The following is a 16,821-nucleotide window of genomic DNA, read 5'->3' on the forward strand; positions in this document are numbered from 1 at the left end:
ATGAGAGAACAAAAAACTTAGAATCTATGCTACTTTGCTGCCATTGTTTAATACAAGCATATTACATAACCAAAAGAGTAATCCAAAAGTTAGAAACTTTTCATGATGCTGAAGTCTCAAAATCAGAGAAATAATTACATTAAGTAGCATGAAACAAGTGAAGTCTATTTACTGCAGCATCACTTCCATTTAGGCGCCATGATCAAACCTTTGCAACAAAAGACATAATTATAGGTCAAAAACACAATTGATTTATAATAAAGTATATCAATGTTATATCTTCAAATATACAGAAGGCTATCAACTTACCACACATGGTACATGTTGCAACTATATGTCAATAATAGTTGAATCTTTTGCACTATTAGCCAGATCTAAGGAAAATATTGAAGAAAACTTTGTCATGCATCAGTGTTAAGTAAACTATTTGTAATATAATAAAGGCAAAACACAAAATAATTACCAAGTTCTAGTTGTTCCAGATACTCCAAGTCTTCCTCAACTTTAATAGGAATAGGTTCACTTCTAAGCCAATCTTGAAGACAAATAAGAGATTGCACCAGTTTAGGCGTCAACGAACTCCTGAACGAGTCAAGAATGCGACCTCCCGTGCTGAATGCACATTCAGATGCAACACTTGAAATAGAAATGGCTAATACATCACATGCCATCTCCGCAAGAATGGGAAATCTTGGCTCATTGATTTTCCACCACTTTAAGATTTTAAAGTCATCTGTTTTAGGCTCAAGATCTTCAGCAAGATATCTTTCTAACTCTGATTTAGTACCTAAACCTCCGGTCACTTCCTTATGTTTCTCAAATTCCAATTTTGTTCTCATTGTTCCTCTTTTCAAAAAGCTACCATAACCACTGACAGTAGTTGTTGTGTTTCTAGATGAAGCAGATGATGTTCCTATTGAATTTTTTTTTACATAATAATCAAACAAAGAATCCATATAATATTTCACCTCTAAAATCATTTTTTCCCCTTCTTTTTCTCCAAACATCCTCACAATTGCAAAAGGAACATATTCAAGCTTGTTACGAGGATCCAAAATTGATGTAATAAAGATCATCTTGTTTATTTTTTCAGGTTCACCCCAATACTTGGCAAATTTTTCTTTGATTTTTTTTGCCATTTCTTTCAAACTAGTATCTTCATATTCCATCCACTCTTTCAAAATAAGATCAAGCTCACAAATTTCAACAAAATGCACATTGGAAGTGACATAAATAGAACCAGAGACCCTCAAAGTAAGCAAATAAAAAGCTTCAAGAAATTTTACCATTGTTCTCACATTATCCCAGTCAGCACTTGTGAGATCACATGCACTAGTTCCATCTTCACATACATAGGTACGAAGATGATACAACAATCCAATATCAAAGAAACTATATTTGTCAAAGGCAAGCTCAAATTGTTGTGTTGTGTCTAACATCATGTATGTAGAGTTCCATCGAGTTGAAACATCTAAGCATAATGATCTCTTGGAAGTTAACTTTTGAGATTCACAACATTCTTTAAACTTTCTAATCCTAGCGGGAGATTGTCTAATGTATCTCACAGCTTGTCTAACTCTCTTGATAGAAACACCAATTTCTTTCAACCCATCTTGTACAATGAGATTAAGTATGTGAGCCATACATCTAACATGCAGGTGTTTACCATTCATTATATTAGTTCCCCAAGTAGTCAATTGTTTAGACACTTCTCTTACTGTGACATCATTGGAACTAGCATTATCTACAGTTATAGTAAATACATTTTCCAACCCCCAATCAAGCAAGCAATTAGTAATTGCCGATGCCATATCATCACCCTTATGACTAGAGATAGGACAAAAGTTTATTATCCTTTTATGCAATTTCCAATCTCCTGTCAATAAAGTGAGCAGTAAGACACATATAGTTTATTCTTTGTATAGAAGTCCAAGTATCTGTTGTAAGACAGATTTTAGGACGTGCTTCATTGAAGGACTTCTTCAAATTATGTCTTTGTTCACAATAAAGTTCATAACAATCTCTTGTCAATGTTCTACGAGAAGGAATTTGAAATTGAGGCATTGTGTCTCCCATAAACTTCTTAAATCCTTCCTTTTCAACAAAACTAAATGGCAGTTCATCCAAAATTATCATTTGAGCTAAAGCTCTCCTACTAAGTGCTTGATCAAATTTCCAAGTGGTAAGCACCCCTTCATTTGCCCCATTTGAAGCTAGTAGAAAACTGATTTGTGTTTGACTATTTTCCATGCTACGGGGCATTTTGGGGCACTTAGTGAGATGCTTGTTCATTGATGTAGTACCATTACCTTTCGTAGCAGCAGCATAAGTTTTTTGACAGTAGTTACATTTTGCTCTTTTAGCTCCACTAGGATCATCATACTTCTCAAAATATTTCCAAGCATCAGATCTAGGTTGCATCGCTTTCCTTTTCTTTGGAGCTTCATCAGGACTGTCTGGACTGAGACCTTCAGTATTAGGTATGCTATCATTTGAACCCCCACCTTCGCAGGTTTCGCTTACCCTACTTCCATTTTCTTCCATCTTCAAAAAAGAATACAAGCATAACAATAAAATACTGAGCAGTGAGCTTTTATTGTTTTAATAACAAGTTAGAACCTCTCAACAACACTGAAACCAACAAATATTACAAGAAAATGGACATCACATTCAAGAGTCAAGACTTCTTTCAACAATATATATGTTGCATGCACCTTTAAGTCTTTAAATACAAACTTTTAGCAGAAAAAATAAATAAAAAATAAACTGAAACGATAGAAAGAAGAGAAGATAGGCGAGGAGTAGAGAACACAAAAAAGAAGAAATGAGCGAAATATAACAAAAATTAAGCTTACCGCCACAAGAAATTTGACGACAATGACAGATCCCTAGCGTATTTGGGAAAACCACCAGTGTATCAATGGAAGCCCTAGCATATTTGGGGGGAGGAACTGCCGATAGAGAGAATTGAGAAGAGAAGGGAGAAAGAAAAGCCCTAGCCTAAGAATGGGAAAAGAAAAGGAGCTGATGAGTGAACTGAGAAGGACCCTAGCGTATTTGGATTTTGGGCATTTGGGTTTGGGATGGGCTGATTTTTATGGAACTTAAAATTGGGCCTTAGCCTATATAAGTATGGAATATATATTTTAAAGAATCCATGTACTAATAATTCGGTTTTTCGGTTAACCGAAAAAAATAAATCAATAACTGACGACCGAACCGAAAAAATGAATTTTAAAAATTTTAATTTGAAATCGACCGAAAAAATCGAATAACCGAAACCGAAATTAAAAAAATTTTGGTTCGGTCGGTTTTTTCGGTTCGAACTGATATATGTCCACCCCTAGCAGATGCAGAAGAGGGGAGCTTGGTCATTTCCGCAGAAGCGAACGAAGGGCCGCAGAAGCGACTCCGCATGTGTGAGACCAAGAGCGCAGGTGCGAGCCCAGTGGGTTTAAGTGAATTCGGCAGGTGCGAAAATTAGGTTGCAGGTGCGATTTTGTGTGGCAGAAAATATAAATAGGAGACTTCAAGATTTTTCATCATTTTCATCACTTTGAGCTCGAACTTCAGGGATTTTTGAGGAGATTTTCTAAGGGAATACTGAGGTAAGCTCTTTGTGCCCATTTATCTTTAATAATGATATTTCCCCACTGATTTTACACCTAGTTGGTGAGTTTTTGAGGTGAAATTTGGGGATTGAGGGAAAGGGATTTGGAGAGTGAATTTTGGGGTTTTAGATGACCAAATGGTGTCGGTTTTTGATAAATTTGGTATGGTTAGACTCGTGAGTGAATAGGCTTTCGGATTTTTGACTTTTTCCAGATTTTGAGGCATGGGATTGGGGGCCGGGTTCGAGCCGATTTCGGATTTTGGCTATGATTTAGTACTTTTCTTGTGGAATTGATCCCTTTAGCCTATATTGATTGTGTTGTACTACTTGTGGCTAGATTCAGGACGTTTGGAGACCGATTTAAGAGGCAAAGACATTTTGGAGTAGAGATTTGCTCGGTTTGAGGTAAGTAAGGCTTTCAAACTTGGTTTTGAGGGTTCGAAACCCCAGATTATGTGTTATGTGATTGGTATTGAGTTGACACACATGCCAAGTGACAGGCGTGTGGGTGTGAACCATGAGAATTATGATCTAGTTGATTCCATGGCATTGTATAGTGACTCTATCTTGTTGATATCCGTGTTTTCATTATATGATAAAGTAATTGAGTTGGAAATCATGCTAGATATCATGTTTAGGCTTTATGCCAGTACTGTTGGAATCCCTAGTGGTCGTTTCTTGCTATCAACTCACTAATTTCACTGATATTATGTACTTAGTCATATACATACATTTCATATCATATCTCAGTCTCAGTTGTTATATATTGATACATCATATCATTGTTTCGAGCTAGTTTTCATGATATTGTGATCCAGTGAGTGAGACTAGAGAGATTGATGACTAAGTGAGGCCGAGAGCCTGATTATGAGTGATAGTTTTGGGATCGGGCTGCACGCCGCAGTGGTTATATTGATTTGTGATAGAACTTGATCTTTAGGAGCCCCTCCGGAGTCTGTACGCACCCCTAATGAGCGTGACTAATAATATTGAGGGATGGATCTTCCCTGGACATGGATCTTGTCCGAAGTACTTCAACTGTTTAACATAATTGAAAAGGTCAATAAAAAGTCAACCCGAGCCCACGTGGTCGAAACCCGAGATTAAGACCAAATCACGATTACTCATTCACCCCTGAGCCTAAATATATGATTTGTTTCAAAATTCAACCTCAATTCGAGGTCTAAATTTTAATTTTATAAAATTCCTAAATTCTACCCGAAACTCCTAATTTCTACCTTGAAATTCATAGATTTGATGATACAATTCATGAAAAAAGTAATTGAGCTAGATTAAAAACAAGTTAAAATTGCTTATTAATAAATTTGGGAAGAAATTCCTTTTCAAGAATTGCCTCTATAGATTTTAGGGTTGAAAAATGGTGTAAAATTAGCTAAGTTCTAAAATTCCCATATTTACCCGACCGTAGATGTCGCAATTTACGAACTCTTGTTTGCAATTGCGATACCCGCAAATGCGAACCACTGATAGTAAAAGCGATTAGTGCCACAATCATGCATTTATTGTGGATGCAACATTACCTCCGCATTTGCGAAGGTCCCCTACATAGCAAATGCGAGCCATTGCGAAGCTGCTCTATAATGCCCAGTGTCTCAAATGTGACACAATAGTCGCAAATGCGATAATCCCCCATATCGCAAAAGCGACTCAGACTTCGCAAATACAAAGTGCCCAATCCTAGCCCCTCTCGCAAATACAAACCATCACTCACAAAAGCTATGCTCACATTTGCGAGCAATACTTCACAAATGTGAGATCTGCAGGAAGTCTATATATCTAATCCGATCATTCACACAAGTACAATAATATCATACAAACTCGTTCGTTATCTCAAATCATTAAAATAACATTAAATATCAAGAATGATCATCAAAACTCAAGGTTTTTAACCTTGGAACTCCTTTTAACTTTTCACATAAAACGCTGAAATGCCCTCGGGTCACCTGGGACCCTAAACAAATATGTGTACAAGTCCAAAAAATCATACGAACCTATATGAATCGTCAAAATACCGATCCGATGTCATTTGTCAAAAACATTGACTGTGGTCAACTCAAGTTGTTTTAAAGCCAAAAATTATTTTTTAAAATTTTTTACATATAAGCTTTCCGAAAAACGATACGGACCATGCTCGCAAGTCATAAATCATCAAATAAAACTATGGAAGGTCTCGTAACATAGAAAAAGGAGATATTACTCAAAACAGCCTATCAGATCGTCATATTCTCCACCTCTAAAAGAAACATTCGCCCTCTAACGAACATAGAAATCTACATGGACTGGTAAAAGGTGTAGGAATCTACTACTCATATCGGACTCGAGACTCCTACATAACCTCCTCAATCAGCTGATTTCTCCAATGCACTTTCACAGAAGGAAAACTCCTAGATCTCAACTTTCGAACCTGCCGGTCTAGAATAGCCACTAACTCTTCCTCATATGTCAAATCCTCATCAAGCTGCACCATGTTGAAGTCTAAAACATGTGACCTATCCTCAGGGTACTTCCAAAGCAAGGAAAAGTGAAGTACCGGATGTACCCCTGCTAGGCTAGGAGTCAATGCAAGCCTACTAGCAACCTCCTCAACTCTCTCAAAAATCTCAAATGGGCCAATAAACCTCAGGTTCATGCGCTTCTTCTCAAACCGCATCACACCCTTCATAGGCGACATTCGGAGATGAACCTTCTTACCTTCTATGTAAGCCGCATCTCGAACCTTTCGTGCGCATAACTCTTTTGCATGGACTGAGCTGTACGAAGTCGTTCCTGAATCACCTTAAACTTTTTTCAAAGCATCACGGACCAAATTTGGCCCTACAATTTAGCCTCATCGGGCTCAAACCATCCAACCAAAGAACGACATCGCCTCCCATATAAGGCCTCGTATGGAGCCATCTGGATGCTTGACTGATAGTTGTTGTAGGAGAACTCTACTGGAGGTAAAAATTGGTCCCATTGATCTCCGAAATCCATAGAATATGCTCGCAACATGTCCTCCAAAATTTGAATAGTACGCTCAAACTGTCCGCCCATTTGTGGATAGAGCGTGATACTCAACTCGACCCGCATGCCCAACTCAAAAGTGCGAGATAACAATTCTGATTTAGTGTTTTTTGTTCCAGATGAAGTTCAGTTACAACTAATATCAGTAAAATTGAACTCATTGTTTCACTATGTATTCCTGTTGAATTTTTCTATTTTTATCCATTTGTATATGTGCTCCTGATAAAAAGAAATAAGGTACTCTACTTCATTATATACATGGATCGGGTTAAAAAAATTAGACCAGATCGGCTAATGCTCCCAGGTTGATGTTATGTATTCCACTAGTTGACTGAAGACTTAATTATTGGTAAATCGATTGGTCCAGCACGGATTGAAATAGGAACCGATTTGACAGAAAGCTTTTGAAAACGTAGTCTGAATTAGCTTGTACGTACCTCGAACAGTTCCACCGAATATTTGTTACCTCCCACCTATAATATAGGTACCGAATAAATTTGAAGTCATTATTTCAGTATGTATTCCTGCAGAATTTCTTTATTCTCAATTTCCAGGTGGGAGGTACTTTGGGGGATTCCACAAATCATCTGTTAAATATTTTCTCCTACCCCCACCCACTAGACAATTGGAGATAAAAGATTCTAAAGAATAGAAAGAAAGTGAGTAGCAGCTACAACGACCCATTTTTTCTCTCATTTCCTACTTAACTTATCCAAAAACCATCATATTGATTACTATTAACTAAGTTAACTAAATGAGTCTTGATTTAAAGATATTATTCGAGAAAGCCCACAACTTTCACCTTTTTATTCCTTTGACCTCACTGTATTAATCTTTGTTTATGGGCCATTACTACTTTTTCTTCCACCCACGCCTCACTTGCTCGATTACAAGATATCCAAAATGAGAACTAAAAAATTGAAGCTCAAATTATTGCTTATGTTGACGTCATGATGATGCCAAACTGTGTTAATAAAGTTAAGCTAGATTAACTTGCATACATTAACGTAAAGACCTTTACTTTATCAAGTTATTCGAAACGAAATTATATATAGCTTTATATCAAGTATGAATCCGTCAGGGGTTGACTAAAAAATATGTAAATGCTTTGTTATGGTTGGTAAAATTACATAAAGTATAAAATGTTTTACATTGTGATCCGTACGTAACTTAAATACGTAATTTGATGTGATCAAAGGCTTCGGAGGATTAATTTCTTTGGTTTGAAGAATTATCCTTATTAAAGATAATTGCCAAATAAGTGTAATTCTATGAAGTAGCGAAGTTAATTAAACCTTATTAATTAAAGCTTGACTAGTTTAATTCCTATCTTTTGTTTTAACTACGAAAACGTTGTGAATATTCAGTATATTTATGTGTCGTCATTAATTTATTCGTGCTCGTGAACTTGTTATTTAGAAATCATAAAAATTGTTCTTTATTTTTCTCTCCATGTTTTGCATCTACAGTCTGATAATCAGAGAATTTCGGCCCTTCAATTATTGAAAAATTCTGTTTTGGTCCTTGTAATGTTTGGTTAAGCACATTTAACCTCTAATTAGCTTGGCATATGTAATATCTAGACTATTTGTAGAACTACATCACCCTAAAATGAAATAACAAAACAAATTTAACGTACGTTAATAACTAAATGACTTAGCACTTAATAATGTGTTAAATTTGTGAAGTTTCACAGTCAAATGGAACAAAAGTGTACATAGACTAATTGGATGTTAAATGTGCTGAATCGGAATTCACAAGGATCATAATCAAAATTTATCGAGATTTGATGGACTAAATATGTAAATTTCTATAAGAAAAAATATTTTCCACAACATAGATTAGAGAATGGGTGGATCTACCATACTATGCATGTCGCGAGCATATTCATTACAATTTGATCAAACTCTATAATTATAAATAAACAAGTTTTAAACATGTAGTATATACTTAGGTTAGTTCCGGACATATTATCAGAAAAGAATAGTAAGTAAAATAGTATTTTACATATAGTGATTTCAAACCTTGTATCTGATCCACTAATTTTCGTCCAATTTAATAAGTTTTCACAACTAAATGCATAAGAAGTTAAAGGAATCAAAGCCAACAACCCCCAAAATTCCTCTTCAAGTATGAAAAAGGATTGATGCTTAAAACTGAAAATGAAATAAGGGTGGCAGCCAACTACTTGGTATGCTGCCATTTATAGCTCGATAAGAGGAGAGTGGGGACCTGTTTTGAAGTTTTGGACATGACAGTTTGGTGCAAAGTAATATTCGGACTAAATAGAGGGGTTGATTTCACGGGGTCCAAACTGGAACCCGCACTAGTTCATCACTTCCTTCCTCTTTCATTTTTATTTAATAACGGCCGGGTCAGTTTGCGTCCATATTGACTAATTTTATGGGGTACTAGCTATCAAGGGCGTAGGCACCTTATTCTATATGGTATCACCTAATACCATTTCGTCAAACTTTTTTCGTAATATGCATGTATAAATAAATAATAATTAAAATTAAAATATTAGGCATAAATATAAAAAAAATTACACCCCTTATCGTTACAATGATTTATTTATTTATTTTTTCTTCAAATATTAATATTGCTTACAAAACTTTCTGCATACGTCATTATTTGTTATCTCCTGCTAGCAAATATATACCGAGTAATTCTACTAATCAAAGGTTTAACAAATAAAAAATAAGTTATCTAATGTTTTTGCCTCAACTAAGAAACTTCATTTCTCTTTCATGTGAATACCGTTACCTGTCATGTTAGTCATCAATAATGGTTCTCAAGATTTATTATTCCCTTCTGAGATTAAACTTTTAGATTATCTCTTTATGTCTAATTTGTGGAAAATTTTGACTTACATATCCTCCGCTTTTAGAAATTACGAAAGTAAAATTACATTATTATTTTTTACAAATTTAATCTCAGCTTTTCGCCTTTTAAGTATTCAATTTTTTAACTTAGTGTTGTCAAAACTGTCATAACATTATTAATTGGAGTATATCGGATTCTAAAGATCTCATATCTAGGTCATGTATAAAGTCTAAATAATTAGATATCGTTGTAATTGATAGATGTGACATACAAGATAGAATGTTTGATATTCCACAAGGCCCAGCTCTTGAATTCAAACTGCCCTTTAGAAGTCTTCCAATTCCAAATGTATAATATTTGAAGTATAATCAATTGAACATACATAAATTCCTTGAGAAAAATAGCATGCTTGCAAATGTGGCCATTGATTTTTAATTATTAGGAAAGAAAAAGATACCTTTCAAGGATAAGGCATCAATTTGAATATGTTTGGTCAATCATATAATTCCATGAAATAGGGGTGTGAAAGTTATACGAGCAAATAATTTAGGAAATTAAATCAACGCAATGATACTACTTTGTAGTGTATACCATGGTGCAAAAGTTTCAATAGAAACCAATAAATATTGTAATAGAATGGTAAGTACTAACTACTAAGTACCATGTATTCTTAATGACATGTCTTATGTTCGAACCTCCGGATATGGAGCTGATGATAGACTATAATTATGTATTTTAGTCGCTTATTACATTCAAATTCACTGCACTTTAATTGAGTTTGAGCTTTAATCGCTAGTGTCTTGCACTAATTGTGTGTTTTATGCCTTGTAAGGATGATTCCGAGCTATGTAGATGTTATGGAATGAATTCAAGTGATTTGGAACTTTGATGTCTGAGTAAAAGCTCAAGGAATTAAGCCAGGATCGTGTTCGCAGGTCAACGGATGATAATTAGAATAAACGAAGAATCGAGTTGGCATATTGTACACCATCTAGTAAAATACACATACTGGGCAATATGCGCGGCCACTAGCGCGGTAACGAGCGCGGCCGCGCTAGTCAAACCCGAGAAAATTGTTTTTTTCATCTAGGAGAAGGTATAATTATTTGGGCCCGACCCTACTTGGTATATATACATGGAAAATGGTATTTTGAGGAGGTTGGACAGATTTGAGACACATATTTGACCTAAGGAGGCAGAGACACAATAGGAGCAAGGCGGGGAATTCTTCTACGAGTTTTTCCTTCCTCTTCCTATTTTTCATTGTTGGTTATGACTTTTAGTATTGTACTTTTACATACTATTATGAATAGCTAATTTGTTATCTAGGGTTTTGATGGAACCTTTTGTAGGATAAATTCTTGTTATGTTTTTATATAATTTAGCCGTAGTATTTTCTCTATTTGCTCAACTATATTATTCTTGTGGTTGATTGAAGGCCCTCAATTAGTTGTGCCTATTTAATATGTATTACTCGGGAGAGAGTGCATATTTAGGTAGTCGTTGAACAACATCACTCCTGACGTATGTGAGGAATCAATAACCAAGGGTTTAAAGGTGGGATTAGGGATAACGAAACCTTGGGTGCAATCTAAGTAAGTTGTAATTAAAACAAGCTAGCGTAACTCGGGAGAGTATGTCTAGTAAATTGTCGTAATTACTCGGGAGAGAATTACAACACGCAGAGCGCTCATGATCGGTGAATACTTAGGTGAAATTATAGAAGACATAGCGGGAAGGATTCTGACAATTGGAGAATTCATAACTCTTGACCTCCTTAATCTTTTCTCCAACCTGTAGTATCTTTAGTGTTAATTTATTATTTTAATTTGTTAGTTAATTAGTTAAACACAAGAATCTTAATATCTATAAGGTAGGAACTGTTCAAGCTTGTCTTCTTGGTGATAGTGAACAACCGTAGCTAGGCCTTAGTTCTCTGTGGGATTCAACTCCGGACTTGTAAACCGGATTATATTTGCAACGATCACTTAGTCCTTTTTATAAGTCATAGTTGGGCGTGATCAAATTTGACTTTGTTAGAATGTTTCTTTACCCCACCTCCATCTCAATGTGAAACTTTTTGGTACGAATTCGATCGAATTTAGTCGGTCCACAATGTGAATATCGGACAACGGCGAGAATTCGAGAAAAGGTTTAAACAGAACAGTCGACCTATTGGCCAAGAGGTCACTATGTTAATCATACGAGTTCAAAAGCTACCTCTTGCAACTATGGCTTGGCCCTAATTAATTTTTTTTTTTTTGGTTGTAAACTTGCTATGTGAAAGATGACCACTCTAATCTTCTTCTCTGTTAAAGCAGAAAGGCAAGTTTTTAGGTCCAAAGTTGGCTCTAATTTGGGTGTGAAAAGGCAAATGCTAATTGCCTAGGCCCTAGAGAAGTATATAAAGAAAGTGACTAACAACTAGTAACAAAGATTAACTTTTTTTTTAAAACTCAAAAAGGCATTTTCCGTCTTTGGAGTGACACTTTGGCCCCTACTAACCTTCTAGTGTACCCTACCCACCCTACGATTATATTTTAGTTTCAATGTATATCTCAAGATTCGTTATTTTATCCTTTTCATTATTTTAGTTGTGCACGTTGATGCTAAAAGCATCCCATAATCAAGACCCTTTACACCTTTCCTCGAAGAAAATTGGACCAACATTTATTTGAAATAGAAAAAAATGATCTTTGTTTTTAACAACCATAAAGTATCTCCAACTATGAAATTCTCAATTTTGAAAAAATTATATCCTATGCCAGTCGCCTAATCTCGCAACAAAACTAAGCCCATATTTTTAAATCTTACGTGTAATAGTCCATTTTGTATATATTGTGTAAAAATGATTTTATCCTTTAACCTATCGTGAAAAAGAGAGCTGGGCAGTCTCCTTTATCACTTTCTCCTTTTTCTTCAAATTTTCAGAGTACAGAGGTCGGCATCGAAGTCAGTCAAGAGGCCGCCGGCGAAGTCAACAACGTCATCGGATATTGAATCGCTGACTGTGGACATCCTCCTTTACCCATTTTCTTCCCTTTCTTCGATTTTCAGAGTAAAGAGGTTGACAATGAAGTCAATATCGAAGAATGAATCTCCGGCGATGGACAGTCTTTTTTACCCATTTTATGTTATTTTTGTTCTGCCAGAAAAAAAAAAACCATTCAAAATTAAATCATTTTGGTGCTTGAGCAAAGGAAGTGCTTTGATGTAGTATTCAAAAGATTTTCAAGTGTCACAATCCGGAATTCCCACCTCGGACCATGATAGCGCCTAACATTTCACTTGCTAAACAAGCCAACATTAGAATAGTTTTAGCCTTTTCTAATAATTCAAATTAAATAATAGCCAAGAAACCAAATAAACTGAAATGGAGTGAGAAAAACCATAACAACAGCGATAACTAGGTACAATCTCGGAACTGGTATCACAAGTGCATGAGCGACTAGAATAATACAAATAATAGTCTGAATGAAAGTATAACTGTTTGAAATGAAATAAACAACTAGAATAAGGTAGAAGGGGACTTTAGGGCTGCGAACGTCGTGCAGCTGTACCTCAAGGCTACGTCACGCAATCAATTTGAGCAATCCACTGACCGCCGCTAGGACCGACTCCAAAATCTGCTCAAGAAGTGCAAAGTATAGTATGAGTACCACCGACCCCATATACTCTGTAAGTGCCGAGCCTAACCTCAACGAAGTAGTGATGAGGCTAAGGCGGGTCACTTACAATAACTGGTACGCAGTATAATAATAATAACATGAAAGGTACAAAGGAAAAGTAAGGTCCTCATAATCTCGTATGGAAACACCGAAAGCTAACACAATGCAACAATGAATACAAAACACACAATCGGTTGCAGCGTGCAACATGATCCCACTATACAGACACAATTTTCCCTTATTTCACCATATCAATATCAAGAATAACATGTAAAATCCGTTCCTTTATTTCCTTTTGTGTTTCGAGACCTTAAAAACCTTATTTATCTCTCCTCATTTTGTGTGTGCAGTCCGGACGTGTTTCAGGAAAGCTTTTATGTTGAAAGTTGATAAAAATAAAGAATTTTGCTTAAAAACCTCAATTGGGTTGACTTCGGTCAACATTCTGGTAAATGGACCTGGACTCGTATTTTGACAGTTCCAGTGGGTCCGTATCGAAATATGGGATCTGGGCGTATGCCCGGGATCGGTTTCGGAGCCCGAGTTATGAATTTTATTGAAAATTGAAAGTATGAAAATTTATTTATTTTTAAGAAATTATTGATGTTTGATCTCATTGGTATCGAGTCCGTATTTTAGTTTCGAATCCCAGTACAGGTCCAATATAATATTTTTGACTTATCTGTGAAATTTGGTGGGAAACAGAGTCGGTTGACGTGATTTGGACGTCCGATGGTAAAAATAGAAATTTCAAAGCTTTCTTGAAAATCTCATTTGATTTGGTGTTCAATTCGTAGTTCTAGGTGTTATTTTGGCGATTTGATCGCACGAGCAAGTTCGTATGATGTTTTTAGACTGGTGTGCACTTTTGGTTTGGAGTCCCGAGGGGCTTGGGTGTATTTTTTTGGATCTTTGGTTGAGAGACTGGTAAAGTTAAGAAATTTGGGAGTTGACCATGGTCAATATCGGGTTAAAGACGACCTCTTTTTAGTGTTTTGAGTGCCCGAACAGGTCTGTAGCGTGTTTTATGATTGACATTCATATATAGTTTGTGTCCGGGAGGTTCCGGATAAGTTTCGGGGTACTTTCAGATCATTTCGGAGAAGTATGGGTTTTGCTAGTTTCTGGTGCGCCACTGTTCATTCGCAATTGCGAACCTTATATGGCAATTGCGAAAACACTGTTCATTCGCAAATGTGAAGTTTTGTTCGCAAATGTGATACCTGCAGCTGAACAAAAAATGACTTAGATGGGATTTTTGATTCATTTCCCAAATTTTCAAAACCTAAACCACAAGAGGTGATTTTCCAAAAAATTATTCTTCCCCAAATCATTGGTAAGTGATCTTAAACTAATTTATTTCAATCTTTCACTACTTTTTCATAATATTCAACTAAAAACCTAAGGTTTTCATGGTGAAATTAGGGGTTTTTAGGTAGAAACTAGGGATTTCGAAATTTGAGGATTTGGACCTCAAATTGAGGTCGGATTCCAAAACTAATTATATATCCGGTCTCGGGGGTGAATGGATAATCGGGTTTCGGTTCAAATTTCGGGTTTGGACCAAGCGGGCTCAGGTGCTGACTTTTGTTGACTTTTTCAAAAATGGCCTAAATTGAATTCTTTACAATCGTGGGTAGATCCTAAGGCTTTATTTGAATCGTTTGGTTGGTAAATTTCTAGATTATATTGGTCCGGAGGCTTGTGTGAAGGAAAAAGCTGTGATTGAGCTGCGAGTTTGGTCGTTGGAGCGAGGTAAGTGTCGTGGTTAACATTGGCTTGATGGATTAGGTATTATTTGCCTATTTGCTACGTGTTTGGATGTTGAGTACAATGTATAGGTGAGGTGACGAGCACCTATGTGTTATTGTCGAGTCATAGCAAGCGAGTGAGTCTTATTTTTGTAACTGTTGTATTCCTTGATCATATTGTTCATGCTTAGACTAGTTGTTCGTTATATTTAGCAACTCTTATCATGTTTTACGGAATTTAGTATTGATTGAGTATTGACTCAAATTTGAGGTTGGTATTGTGGAACTAAATGTTGAAGTAAGACTGGTTCTTGATATTTCTACTTCTCTGTTGTTATTGTTTATTGTTTTGGTAAGGGAGAGTGTTAAAGAACAAAGGGTGATGTCGTGCAATGTTTTGTGAATGAGAGTTAATGCACGAAGGGTGATGACATGCCCTGATATGTGAGCGTTAATGCATGAAGGGTGATGACGTGCCGTTACTTTTGTTTATATGGTGAGGATGAGAGTTAATGCACGAAGGGTGATGTTGTGACCTTTCTGTTAATTATTGTGGTGAGGTTGAGAGTAAAAGCACGAAGTGTGATGCCGTGCACTTATCTTTACTGTGTTTAATACTTTCATTGGTGCAAAGCATATTGTCTAATGTGGTTTCTTTATTGTTATAGTTTTCTTTATCTTGTACTTCCCTCAACATGTTTCCCCTCCCGTTATTATCCGTTCAGCTTCTATTAATTGTTAGTGTGCACATATATTGTTTAACTGCACAGGTTTATGAATGTGTTTTGTCCTAGCCTCATCACTACTTCACCAGGTTAGACTCGACACTTACTAGTACATGACATCGGTTGTACTAATATTGCACTCTGCACTTTCTATGCAGATTTTGGTACTGGACCGAATTGACCTTGAGTCTAGCTGCTAGCTTGATCTGTTTGGATACCCAAGGTAGTCATGTTGGCGTCCCCTTCTATGCATTTCCTTTACTGTTTCATTTGTATTGAAAACAGTTGTATTTTCTTCAGACACCTTACTTGTAGCTAAATCTTAGTAGTTCGTGGATTGTGATACAAGATTCTGGGTAGTTGTATATAAGTATTAAAGTTTTTATGGATTTCCGTGCTTTTTTTTTTGCATTGTTATGGCTTATTTGATGTTTATCACTGAAAAACTTAAGAATTTGGCTTAATGATCTCTATCGTTGGCTTGCCTAGCAAGTGAAATGTTAGACGCCATCAAGGTCCCGACGATGGGAATTACGGGTCGTGACATAATAACATAATCCTCCCTTATTTCACCATATCAAAATTTCCTATAAAATTCGTTGAGACGTGCAACCAGATTCACTACTAGAAATTTGGTCAAACCCGTCCAAAAAAATCGAACAAAGTTGGTCGGTAATAGCCAATAACTGTCCAAAATGCGACCATTTACGTGTGGATGGTATATTGAAGGCCGGAAGGGCATACCGACCAAAGTTGGTCGGAAATTACCTACCAACTATGTTCGACCAATTAAATTCAAAAAACAAATATTGCCGAAAAAACTGACAAACGTTGGTCGGATTTTCTCGACCAAAGTTGGTCGGTATTTTAATTATATAATTAAAAAATGCACCATCTGAGAATCGAACCGGGGTCTGTACTGTTGCAGGATACTATTCTACCACTAGACCATTGTGTATTTTTCTTAAGAATGTATTTTATTTTATTTATACTCTTTAATTGTATTTTTGCACAAAAATAACCGACCAAAGTTGGTCGGTTTTATTAAAAAATATAATTACCGACCAAAGTTGGTCGATTTTTTAAAATGACCGGCTAAATCATGGAAGAAACGAGCATTTCAATACGAGAGTAAATAGATGACAAGTAACAAGTTACGACATAGAAAGCAATTAAGACATGTAACAGTTAAATATGGAATGAGATAATTAATG

The 16,821-nt window shown here is 36.0% G+C and overlaps 1 protein-coding gene across 1 annotated transcript; it reads right to left on the bottom strand.

The window, feature by feature from the left end:
• Positions 1 to 401: 401 nt before the first annotated feature.
• Positions 402 to 1,811, bottom strand: LOC142165073 (zinc finger BED domain-containing protein RICESLEEPER 2-like). Its single transcript, XM_075223707.1, has one exon. The coding sequence runs from the start codon at positions 1,809 to 1,811 to the stop codon at positions 402 to 404; it is 1,410 nt and encodes a 469-aa protein (XP_075079808.1).
• Between the last annotated feature and the right edge of the window lie 15,010 nt (positions 1,812 to 16,821).

This window comes from Nicotiana tabacum, chromosome 10, assembly GCF_000715075.1.
Source record: "Nicotiana tabacum cultivar K326 chromosome 10, ASM71507v2, whole genome shotgun sequence".
In the NCBI taxonomy this organism is placed as follows: domain Eukaryota; kingdom Viridiplantae; phylum Streptophyta; class Magnoliopsida; order Solanales; family Solanaceae; genus Nicotiana; species Nicotiana tabacum.

What these genes read in the sequence shown, in the direction of transcription:
- LOC142165073 (XM_075223707.1), bottom strand. Translation starts at nt 1,811, where the DNA reads ATGGCATCGGCAATTACTAATTGCTTGCTTGATTGGGGGTTGGAAAAT.